Here is a 12,449-nt window from a genome sequence, read left to right on the forward strand (position 1 = left end):
AAAAAATAAAAATAAAAATGAAGTCAACTTTCACAAATTTAAAAAGCATAATTGATTGTTACTATTATTATTACTAGTCCAAACAATATAAAAGAAAGGGACATGATAAGTATAAGATTCAGTTAATAAATATGGACTAGAAGAAGAGTATATGTAGCATGCAAGTGTGCGAGATAAGCACTTTAAGACGGTTCCTACCGAAGAATACGCTTCCTTTTAATTCCCTTTCAGTTAAACTTTGCCTTCTACTTAAAGATACGTTGAGCTATAGCAGTTGATCTGTCACCATAATAAACTAATGCTAAACTAGCTAAGGTTAATGATTTCATATTTCCAAACGGGAGTTTTAACTGAAAACTAATCATCATCAGTTTCATTTAGCTTGTAGAGAACCCATTCTTTGTTTCACCATCAACTCATATATCATTACATTGGAAGAAAATGCTTTAATTTTCACGCTTGTTTGGGAGATAATTAATCAACCAAATTATTCACACTATATATATTGCATTAGATCTAAGAGATTTTTACTATACATCATCTATTATTTATATTTTATTATATTGGCTTTCTTTTAAATATAAGTAATATAAATGGATGGTAGATAATACACTGATTATACATAAATCTTTACACTTATATATATTACACTCTTATATAATAACTTTATTTCACTGTGTGCATTATATTTAACTTATGAGTGTAATATATATACTAATAATATAAAGATTTATATATAATCATTATATCATTCATCATTCATTTATATTATAATGATAATATATAAAACTCATATAATATGAAAATGTGATAACATTTGGAAGCAATTGTGTGGTTAAGAGGATAATGTTGAGCATGTAGATTGTTTTGATATTATTACTAGCATAGGTAATTTAATACCTCAAGAGGGAAAGGTTGATTTGTCCAATATTTTTGAGTGGTCCTATTATATTTGATTAATAAAATGTTCGATGTTGATCATTTTTGGATAGATTAAATCATTGACTTAAGCGTCTCCACCAAGACATAGTCCACTAGTAGGTGGAGCATACATTATAGACTAACCTTATATCATCCAAAATAACTATCTACACTTCAACACTTGGCATAGTGAAAAATACTACCCAAAAAATACTTCATCCATTCCAACTTTTTTGTCTTCTAAAGTTTTCATATACTTTTCTCAAATTTATCCATTCTATAAATTCAATATATATTTATATTAATTTTATTTTCTAACTATACTATTATTTAAAAGAGTATAATATCTATGTATTATTGGTGCAAAGATTCATATACAATTATTACACCATCCATCATTTATTTGAATTAATTTTTTTAAATATTCAATATGATTAAATATAAATAGTGAATGATACAATAATAATAATATATATAATTCATACACTTATTAGTGTATACATTTTTATTTATTTATAACTCATTATATTCCTCACATTATATTCCTCACCTCATCACATATTTCTCCATTTGTCTTGAATGTAGATTCCAATGTACATTAAATGATTTAATTTTAATAAAACAATATTAATTTTTTATATATTAAAATATGCGGATAACCTTAAAGATATTAATAAGACATGATCAATGAACGAAAGTTTACATGATTCTAAATTTATATTTAACTGTAAATGAACTCTTCAAATCACTTCATTTAGATGGGGACTGATAGATTGGTGTATGTGTGTACTATTTAATTAAATAAAGAAGTCAATATATAGTTATACGTGGTTTAAGATCCATTTAGCTGTTATCGTTATGGCCACTACACTAGCTAGTACTAGTATCTTTTCATCTGGTGTGAGTACATTTTTTATTATTTATTATATCCATTTCTGTCTCTCAGATCTAAAGTACTCCATTTTTTGTTCATATACGGGTAACCCACTTCTTATAAACCATAGCTTGTATATCTACTAGTTAATTTATACTTTCCAAAATATCATGGGAATTGGTTAATCGAATAAATCTATTAATTAATGTAATATACTCATATATACTTGTGTGATTTGGAGATCAATTAATTGTGGTTGACAGATAGGTTAATTTCTTTAAGAGTTAGCAAGAAGTTAATTGAAACTGGATACTGGCTATAGGCTAAGGGAGCACATCTCCTGTATTTTGTACCACTTCATATACTATTATTTTTTTTTAGTTGAAAAAATTATTTAAATTAAAATTTTAATTATTAATATTTTTTTAGCTAATCATATCTCCTCGTACATGGAGTGATTGATACAAATGAGTAAGAGAGTAGATGTGGACCCACACCCTAATTGGCAAAATTTGGGAGCTTAGAAACTAAGTCAACAAGTGACTCTTACAACTTACTCTTTGTCACGTTTTTGTTTTAGAATCTTTGGTTCTTTTGGACAGATCAATATGTACTCTACCCTCATATTCTTTTCGTAGCTACACAAACGTAGATAAGTTGATACCTAATACTAAGTAATGTTAGTACAAAATAAATAACATTAATTATAGATTATAAAATTGGTGGCTGAACATGGAACAAAACCATCTCCAACATCCTCTTTGGATTTTCAAAACTTAGCCAAAAAATGACATCATTCCTCATTATGCATATTGACTAAACCATAGTGAACCAATATATTGTTCCTCCTACACATGTATTCTCCTACTTAGCTAGTTACCTAATGAGGTGATAAAGACAGCTTAATTGTCAAAGAGGGAGTTATTATTTTCAGGGGAAAAGAAAGGCAAAGAAAAGAGACATCTCGTGCTGCACTTTAACTATATATACTCACTACCCAATACTACTTACATATGGTTATAAATAAAATCTATTTTCCATTTATTTACTTCTTTTTTAATTTGTAACAAAAGAAGTGAATAGTTGTTGAAATATATTTTAACACTTTTAGTTAATATTATATTGGACCAGTAATCACTTTAAACTCATTTACCTTTTGCATAACAGGCTAAATGTATTTCCATGATTAAAACATATGTAAAATAAATTAGTTAATTATGTAGAGTTAATTCACTTGTATTTTATATATAATCAGTTGATTAGTTTCTTTATAATCAAATTTGATTCAATCATTTATTTAATCAATGAAATATACATTTCTTTCTTGCTTTTGATTTCTAATGATAACTGATGGGGAATTTCCAATGTGTGGAACTCATAAAATTCATATATATATAAATAAAGTTATATACTAGATAGACACACTAGTAGACACTTTTTATACTCCAACTCCACTTCTAATAGTTCACAAATCAGTGAGAGAGAAGCTTGTGAACCACTCATTAGAACAAACAACTTGCATAGCAACTGAAAGCACCTCAAGGAAATAAATATTGCTCTGTTTTATTTATATGTGATTTTTCTTTGGTCAGCAGTGAGCGAATTACCTTTGAAAAGGAACAATTTTCATATTATCCACATCAATTAATTAATATTATATATGCCAAACCCATGCGGTCCATGACATGGACCCCTTCCTAAAAAACCCTTTTATTTTATATTTGGAGGCAAATTCCAACTTCACTAGAATGGTGCTAGTAGAATGGTCATCAAGTAATTAATCCATGGCATTACCTACCCTAATGGAAAGATGCTTAAATAACTAATTAATTACTTATATATAAATTCTTCAACTAATTAGTTGTTAGGTTGTGGGATTCTTGCTTTGCAATAATTAAATGGATTGTGACTGAATATAAAGAGAAAAGGGAAAGTCAGTAGGAAGAAGAAACTAATTCCATCTTACCATAACTACATCCTAATGCATTCATTATTTTATATTACCAAGATATCTCATCATCTCACCCTATGTGTAAAGAATTAATCTTATACTATTTCTCTTAATAAGTATCACTCATAAAAATTAAATTTTTAATCTTTTGATCTAAGGATATAGCAGAGAATAAATCAACACATTATTGATGATAATGTCTTCTCTAGCTTGGCAGTAAGTAGGTAGCAAGCAACCAATAATGACCAAACTAATAGAAGTTGTCCAATTGGGTCCAAGTAACAGAAATAATTGTTGTTTTTACTTTTAATTTCAATGACAAAAATATCATTTTATTATAAATATAGTATATTAAAAGTGTCATAATATATTATTTTTTCATTTTTTTGTATTACTTAGTTCTAGATGATCTTTACTCGATAATAATTGTCCTATACATACTATTTAAGGAGGGGAAATGAATCTGAAAAACATAACATTCTAATTTTTAAATATTAAGTGTGTTATTTTTCAAATGTAAACTTTATTTTATTTGGAATTCGTAACCTAACCCTGTTACAATACTCTTATAAAGCTTTTAAACAACATATATGAAACCAAATATTTTATATCGAAACTAATTAAGGTGTGCAAAGTATACTTTTTTTGTGAAGGACTACAATGCAATGAGCTTGGCATTGCTTATATCCAAAGTCATATTGAATGCCACACAGAAAACTAGTAAACCTAATACACACTCAACCTCTTCACGATCGATAAAAAAAACAAAATAGTTCGTTGTAACTAAGCATGCACCATCTCCATTTTCAGTACTATACAAACAAAGACTTCTGAATTCTTTAATTTTTTTTCTTATTTCGTAATGTTTCAATGTCCACGGTTTTCAGTGAAACAACCGCTTTTGAAAGCTTCTATTTAAGACTTTGTATATGAGATCTAGAATATAATCCTTCCCTGACCCTCCATTCCTTATTCTTTTTATTGATTTTTTTTTTGTTTCAAAACTTTTGTTGTATTTTAATTTTAAGGATTGACTAAACTGTTTTCCCTTAATTTTATCATCATTTAATATTTATATATTATTAATTATTTTTAGTCTTAGGAAATAAATATAAGTGTTTTAATCAATAATGGTTTCTTAATGAGTAAATTACACTGACAGCCCCTGAGTTTTAGTGAAATTACACAAACAACCTCTCACTTTTTTACATCTATACAAACCTCCTATAATTTTTATACTTTCATTACACTGACCACTCTGCATAAGAAATAAATGTAATATTTTAAACAAAAAATGTGATAAACACAATTAAGTTAAACAAAATATGATATATTGTGGAGACAAGTCCAAATAATCTATGAGTGAATATTTATTTATTAGTCAGTGTAATTTACTCTTTATTAATTTGTGTGGTTTAACGTTAAAAGATATTAAATGGAGGGATTATTATCGCAACAGCTTCCAAAGCAATTATTAAAAACGATATCAAATAAAAAGGCCCACATAAAATATCATCTATGACCATGGTAAAGCAGTTTCTTTCGGTTTGGTTATAATTCATGTCAATTAATACTCATTTGGAATTTTATCAAAAAAATAAAACTATACCCAAACATGCTATTATAGTATTAGTTGTCCACACGTTGGCTAACATGAAAATATCTAGGAAGTTAGAATGAAGAAAAAACGAAGATTTTATTATATAATCAAATATATTTCATGACTCTCAAACTTTATTATTTTATTTCTAAACTTAACTTACAAAATAAACCTTAAAACTAGAAGGGCTTAAAATACTAACTAGGTGAAAACCATGAAGCCTGGAGTGAGACCAGTAATTGGGCCTGCACATAGCACCAGTTGACATATTGATGGTAAATAATATTAAATTTGAAAATTTAAATTATAACATCACTGATTAGTTAATTAAATTAAAAAAACATGTAGCAATAAATAATATCAAAGGAATGCCTCATCAAAACGACAGAGGATGAAGAAGCCTTTATATGCCGTTTTGATGGGGTAAATTAATGAAGAATCATGGATAAATAACTAAGTTGCGTTTTGTTCGACACGGGTTTTGATAACTTGAAGCTCAAATGGCCTGTACTTCTAAAAATACGCACTTCATGTTTAATTTATTTCATAATGTAAAATGTATGAATGAAAAAAGTGATAAAATTATGAAAATAATGTTTTGTATTAGGAGCTAAGGATCTGAACCATGGTCTCTTGTCACTATCAGTTTTACCTGGCAAATGATATGATTTCTCTAGTTTAGTTTTCTTTCCCTTTTTATTCTCTGATGTATAAAAAAAACACTTATAAGTTATAACCCTCATGATTTATGTAGAAGAATGAGTTTGTTACCATTGAAAGGGAATTTTTGTGATGAGTCTCTCATACATGGAAAATATCTTATTTCTAGTACCGGATATTGAAGTTATTTTCTTCTTCTATTAGTTTTAAGGGTAGAGCCATCTCATTGTAAATAAAAAACATATAAATGTTATTATTTTTTTTTGTGTGTTTTCAAAAGACCTCCTCTCCATAGGGAGAGGAATATGAGTTTCTGATTCTCATAGATAAGGTAGAATTAAATTTGGATTATCCAACTTTAAAAATTGATGACAGTTAAAATGTGATAAGAGCTATGAAAAGAAAGTTTCTTGATGAATTAAGAAGTGTATAAAAGAAAGCTTAAAGAAGCTTAAAGAAAGAAGAATGAGAAACAAAGATTGATAATATTCTCATTGAATGAATTGAATTGGGTCAATATGACTTATTTATACAAGAGAAAAGAATGAAAAGAAAGCTTGTAAAACAAGTAACTAACATATACTTAACTTGCTAATTCCTAACTTTCTAACCAACTATCATCTTCCAAAATAACCTATCATATATTTTTAATAATGACTTCACTTAATTTGTAAAAAGAAACCACTAAAAGAATATCAAACCACTTGAATGAAAATTACAGTCAAAACACAATTTGGAATTTAAGTCATTTGATCTTCATCCAATAACAATTTCTGTGAAGTCAGTAGAATTTCTTTGCCATGAATATTAGTGGATCACTTAAATTTACAAAAAAAAACAGGATAGTAGTGCAGTTTAGTATTAGAGGACAGCCCTCATAAATAATGTTCATTGAATGGGATGATTTATTCAGCATAATTGGGGTGAACATGGGTCAAAATGTAGACTTGTCCGGTTTCATTCATTAGATAGTTTATTTTGTCTAAGGACTAAAACTTCAACAACAAAAATATAGAAAGGTTTACTAATATCATAAGCCATAAGCCACACATAGATCCATTGCTATGCCACAAACACCCACAAAGAGAATAAGAAAAGAGGGATTGAAAGTTTGAAACCAAGGGAGATTGCAGAACAAGTCAACAAACACAGTTTCATGATAGATATAGTCTGACCTACATGTCCTTACTCTTTTGCTTTAAAGTGAAACATAAGATTTGTTAATTTGCAAACAAATAATGATTCTGGGTCAAGATCTCAATGACCAGACAAAACCATGAAAGGACTAACCCAAATATACCTTTGCAGACAAAAAGCTTTCTGACACAACCTTTATGATCCTCTAAGCTCTCACTCAATTTGCAGCAAAAATCATAATGGGCCCCAATTTTGAGATTACCCTATTTTTCTGCCTGAAACTATGGAATAAAGTTGTCTGTCATCCATGTGAATCTACTCAAACAGCAGATGCATGTTTGGAATAAGAATGTTTGAGTAACATTAATATTCTTATTTTTGTTTTGCCTCCATTCAGTAGAAGTAACTTCATGATGATATTAGATTGGTTATGTCCTGACATAACTTATGAGATTAATACCAATAAGACGGTATAAGACACTGCTAGATTCCTAGAAAAGCCAAAAGATCAAATGTTCAGTTCTTGTGAAAGACACTTGTTAGAAGGAACAATCATATACCCTGAAAGAGATTATTTTCTTACACATAAGGTGAGGGTGCGAAATTTTTTATTATGAGATTGACCTACTTCTATAGTTAAGTGATGATTATAAGATTAAAACTCTGATGATTATAAGATTAAAACTCAAGATCTGAGTTCACTTGAGGGCAGTCTACTTGTTAGATAATAGTATCAATACAGAACCAACAATATAATCATGCCTTAAATCCACACATAAAGGACACTGCAAACAGTACCACAGCAATTTAACAAGAACAAATGGGTGCCTATAGGTTAGACTAGAAGGATTCAAATTTCAATTTGTCAATAGCAATTTTGATTTCCTAAAACGAAATACCAGCTTTTTAATTTTGACAAGGAGCTACCTTTTAAAGCTAAAAAGGGTCCATAAAATTAGCTTTTTAGCCACCTTTCAGAATTGACAATTACATGGTCTTAAAAGTTAAGTTATTAGTTTGAAGTTAAACACAAGCGCATCCAATGTGGCAATTAATATCAACAGCACCAATGCCAAGAAAGGGGGTTGAACTTGAAAACGACCACTAACTTTTGCCCTTAGCTATAAGTAGTGACCACTAATTTGAAGTAAACAAAAGGAAAGTGCAAAGGGAAGACACTGTTGTTACATCAGAATGTGCAATAACTTCATTTTAGGATAGCAGTTTCTCTCTAACCAGAACAATATACTTCAGAGGAAATGGACCACTGGGACCACACCTGCACTATTAGCTACCTTTGCAATGACTCATCTCATTTGTCAAAATATTTTCACTTTGTAGGCTTGCATAAATGTCACGTGGACCTACCAAGATATATACAACCGTGTTGAATTCAAACTAAAGCTAAAAATCATCACTTTTGCTTGTGGTCTAGGAGCTGCTAGATGCTATTTCACAAAATGGTTTACACTGGATTATAACCCTTGCTCCTGAAGCAAGCCTGTTGAGTAAAAAACAAATTTATCAGTCTATATTGATGATGTTCAGAATTTTAATAGAAACAATATAGAGTAAATACTTAACTTTCTTCAATTTTGATAACCCCCTCTTCTCTAAATGAATCAACCCTCTTTGATTGTTTTTCCCCCAATGAAGGTTCAATGATTCTTTTGCTGCTACCATTAGATGTGACTGGTGATACGCTGGTGCCATCAATTCTGTCGGATGAGTTTCTTGGTCCATCAGAAATGGGGGATCTCATGGATTCATTTCGTGCTTGCTTGGACAACGAGACCTTAATTGATCGGGGAATGCATTTCGAATGCCCTGAGGATGATTCCTCTTTGTCTTCTGGTGGTTTCAGTTCTTTATATGTCCTGCATATTTGTGTACTGGTTTTGTTGAAATAATATTTAGAAACTTGGTGGAAAAAAGTGTGAAAGCATATGCAAAATGTAGAAGTAGAGTTTAATTCAATCTGGAAAATAAATCAGATCTGAGAACACTTCAATTAGCTATGGTTAGATTCAACCAATAACCTTCACACTAATGCAAAACTTATCTGGTCCTACAGCCTAATCAAGCATTATTCACCACTCAAATTTTAAGGAAATACTACATTCCAAAATATTTCCAGTTCATGTGCAATCAAAGTAAACAGAAGCATGTATAAATCTTTCGGTGCTGATTACTAATCATCAATGGTGCAAGAAAAGAGTTGAAAGCAAAACAGACCTCTCAGTCTCTTCATTGAATGAAGAAGAGCGTTTCAAAACATTATGTCCATCTCCTTCCTTCAGTTTAGTCTCAACCAAGCTCCCACTAAAATATTCTCTGTCTTCCAATCTGAGGCTCATCAGCTTTGGATTCTCTGATAAACAATCAAATTTCCCCAACATCAAAGAGGTTGAGAACAATGGGGAAGGGAATTTTGAATGGGAAAAGCTAGGCTTATAGTTCGGGATGAGGCCAAAACTGTGGTTTTTCACTGATATTGAGCCGCATGAGATAAGCTGCATCAGCAAATTTGATGCCTTCAGCCTTGTGTTGGTTGGCATCCGAATGCCCTCCTCCACAATCCTAAATGTGTTCATTTTACCAGCATCGGCTCTGAGCAGAGATTCCAAAGTTTCAGGCTTCCCTCCGAAAGATGAGGGACTTGAAGTTGAAGGAAGAGGAGAACCAATATTCCTAAAGATTTGAGGATTATCATTCAGTTGTCCAACTCGGGCTTGACATATTGCATGGCATTCAGCTTCTAATGACCCATCCTCTGTTGATACACCCCGTGTACACGTTTTCTGGGTTTTCGATCTGCTAACATTTTCTTCTGTCTGAGTTGAAGCATTTGCCAATCCATCAGTCTTATAGATTTTGTACTCCGTCAATGCTAAGCTTAGAGGGTCACTCTTTCCAGTAGTAGACTCAGGAGAAACATCAGAAGAACCACCATGCGGTTCTTCAGAAAACTCATTTTCTTGTGAGTGTCTTGTATCTTTCCCGTTCATGCTAGAGGAGGAGGAAGAAGCTTCATCATGGCTCCTAGAAGAAGATGGCGCTGGCAACAGCTTCACACTCTGTGTTTTAACATTGCTAATGGGACCGAAATGATCTGTAAAGCAAAATCCACAACGACAAAGTTTGAAAGCAATATATATTCACTCAGGTCCAATGTAACTAGCATCTTAACTTTGAACATAAATAAAATTGATATCTTCTTTACCTGAATTTGATTCATCAAAGAGCTCAGAGCCTTTAAGGACATACTCATTTCCATGGGCAGGTAGAATTAGATCATCTTCACAGAGATCATGCCAAACAAATCCATTTTTGTAGCTTCTGAATTACAAGAACAAATACCAATGATGAAAACTGAATACAAGTCCTAATCTGAAACAAACAATTTTGACTGCTTCATTTAAAATTGTAAATCAATAGGTCCTAAAAATCAATAGTTCCATTCCACATGAGGTAAGGATATTAGAGCCTATCAACTCTCACTTTCCTTTTCTCTCTTTTTTTCTTTCTCAACATAAAAATTGAACACCATGAAGGAGATAAATGTAATAAATTGCTCACCTCTTGCGAGACCACGAATACACGGAAGCCATACCTCTACCTCTCAATGTGTTTAGTCTATCAACCACATCTGCATACAAAACAATCACTTAAAAGTTAAAACCATAATCCACAAAATAAAAAATTCCCCAAAAACGAGTTCATGGTCTTTCTTTTTGTTAGTACCTCTCAAGTATAGTCCATCTTGGGAAGAAAGAGGAACCTCCATGAAATGAGGGTGCTCTAGCTGCCTATTTCTACAAAGATAGTAAATCACCGGCACTTTTCGATTCTGCGGATACTTTGGTGACTTCTTAGTCCATACTTTGGCCCTCTCTGGACTCACTTCCCGGTACTTCTTGATCCCTGCTTCCATTATTCTCACATGCACATTAAAATGCAACCTTTGCACAGAACTTGAAGCTGCTACACCTTGAAACCCTATTAAAATGAAGTAATGAACCCCATTTTTGGCATTAGCTTCCCTATGCATAAAATTGTTACTGGTCTGTGGAAATTCTGCATTAAATTCACTGAAAGTGTGCCAGAAATTAGATCTAACTAACTTCCTAATAATACCAATACTATTATGCACATAAAAGCTCACATTTTTAGTAATATAAATGCAAAATGATAATAAGAAAAATGTAAAGAAAAATACGTTGAAGAAAGGTACCCGATTATAGGATGGTTGAAGAATCTATGTATGTGCTTGGTTTGGTGAAATGAACGACCGTAATTGGAGCATTGGAATTAGAATTTAGAAGTGAGTGTAGAGCAGAAAAATGGAAGAGGGTGAAATATAGAGAGAGAGAGAGAAGAGTGGAAGAGGAACTGGGTAAGAACAAGAGCTTAGTCGTTAATCTAACGGTGATGTTTTTGGCTCAAGTGGTGCTACCACTTCATAGTTCATAATTCGTATCGTATGGTTCTGTTCTGTCTTTTTATAATTAAATCTAGATAACAAGAAGAGAAAAATATCTACATACCGACAGTGTAAGAGTTTTTTATATTGTCACTCCATTATCTACTTTTATTTTCAATTATGTTTGACTTTTCACAAAAATAATCAAAATGAAGGGTGAATGATACACTAATTATATATAATTTTGTATACTGTTAGTGCATCAATATTACACTTCACTCTTGATCTAGTAAGGAGATGAATATTTTGAAGAAGTACCCATACATATTAAAAGGATTAGTTGGTAAAAATTTGGATACACATTTCTTTATACAATGAAATTAGTTAACCACATTTTATAATCCTTTACACCTGTCGTTACTAATTGAATCTATTGTTTCCGATTGAATCGCAAGAGAATGAAATTGATGTCATCATTAGGCATGTCCAAATGTTTTAGTAGTGTAAAGTTTTACTAGATTCTTAAAATCAAAAGTTTAATTCTTACAAATAATATTTATATTTATTAGAATGGGCAATCACAAACCCGAAAAAATTAGTGCAATACATAAAAAGGTGAAAAGATATATTTGGTATTAACAAAAAAAATAGTTTATTAGATCCACATCATTTTTTTAAAGCTTTCCCATTACTACTATTTGTCATGAACACGTATTTAAAAATCACAAGTACGTAATACATTAGATCTTAAATAAAATAAAGTCATCATTAATCAATGAAAATTAGTTTTAAGGGAAAATTTAGATCTTTAACATATTTGAAAGAATAAAATAAGAAATAAAAACTTTAAAAGTAAAATTAGTTACCCCTAGTAGAACACTTG

General features: G+C 30.7%; 1 protein-coding gene across 3 annotated transcripts; it reads right to left on the reverse strand.

The window, feature by feature from the left end:
- Positions 293-11,635, reverse strand: LOC109353536 (protein UPSTREAM OF FLC-like). 3 transcript variants are annotated; one of them, XM_019595853.1, is made up of 9 exons: positions 11,378-11,635; positions 10,888-11,142; positions 10,723-10,792; positions 10,367-10,482; positions 9,379-10,255; positions 8,727-9,035; positions 8,543-8,644; positions 4,482-4,488; positions 293-306 (listed from the first exon to the last, which is right to left on the reverse strand). In XM_019595853.1, the coding sequence occupies exons 2-7, from the start codon at positions 11,075-11,077 to the stop codon at positions 8,575-8,577; spliced, it is 1,632 nt and encodes a 543-aa protein (XP_019451398.1). In that variant the 5' UTR covers positions 11,078-11,142; positions 11,378-11,635; the 3' UTR covers positions 293-306; positions 4,482-4,488; positions 8,543-8,574. The 3 variants fall into 3 exon arrangements, with proteins under 3 accessions (XP_019451398.1, XP_019451397.1, XP_019451399.1); XM_019595852.1 differs by lacking the exons at positions 293-306; positions 4,482-4,488 and having other exon boundaries at positions 8,137-8,644; XM_019595854.1 differs by lacking the exons at positions 293-306; positions 4,482-4,488 and having other exon boundaries at positions 8,138-8,644; positions 8,727-9,020.

This window comes from Lupinus angustifolius, chromosome LG08 (genome assembly GCF_001865875.1).
Source record: "Lupinus angustifolius cultivar Tanjil chromosome LG08, LupAngTanjil_v1.0, whole genome shotgun sequence".
Taxonomy (NCBI): Eukaryota; Viridiplantae; Streptophyta; class Magnoliopsida; order Fabales; family Fabaceae; genus Lupinus; species Lupinus angustifolius.

What these genes read in the sequence shown, in the direction of transcription:
- LOC109353536 (XM_019595853.1), bottom strand. Translation starts at nt 11,077, where the DNA reads ATGGAAGCAGGGATCAAGAAGTACCGGGAAGTGAGTCCAGAGAGGGCC. An exon ending in TTCAATGAAGAGACTGAGAG is followed by an intron (nt 9,036 to 9,378) that starts GTCTGTTTTGCT and finishes CAACAAAACCAG; the next exon opens with TACACAAATATGCAGGACAT. An exon ending in GTTATCAAAATTGAAGAAAG is followed by an intron (nt 8,645 to 8,726) that starts TTAAGTATTTAC and finishes TTTACTCAACAG; the next exon opens with GCTTGCTTCAGGAGCAAGGG.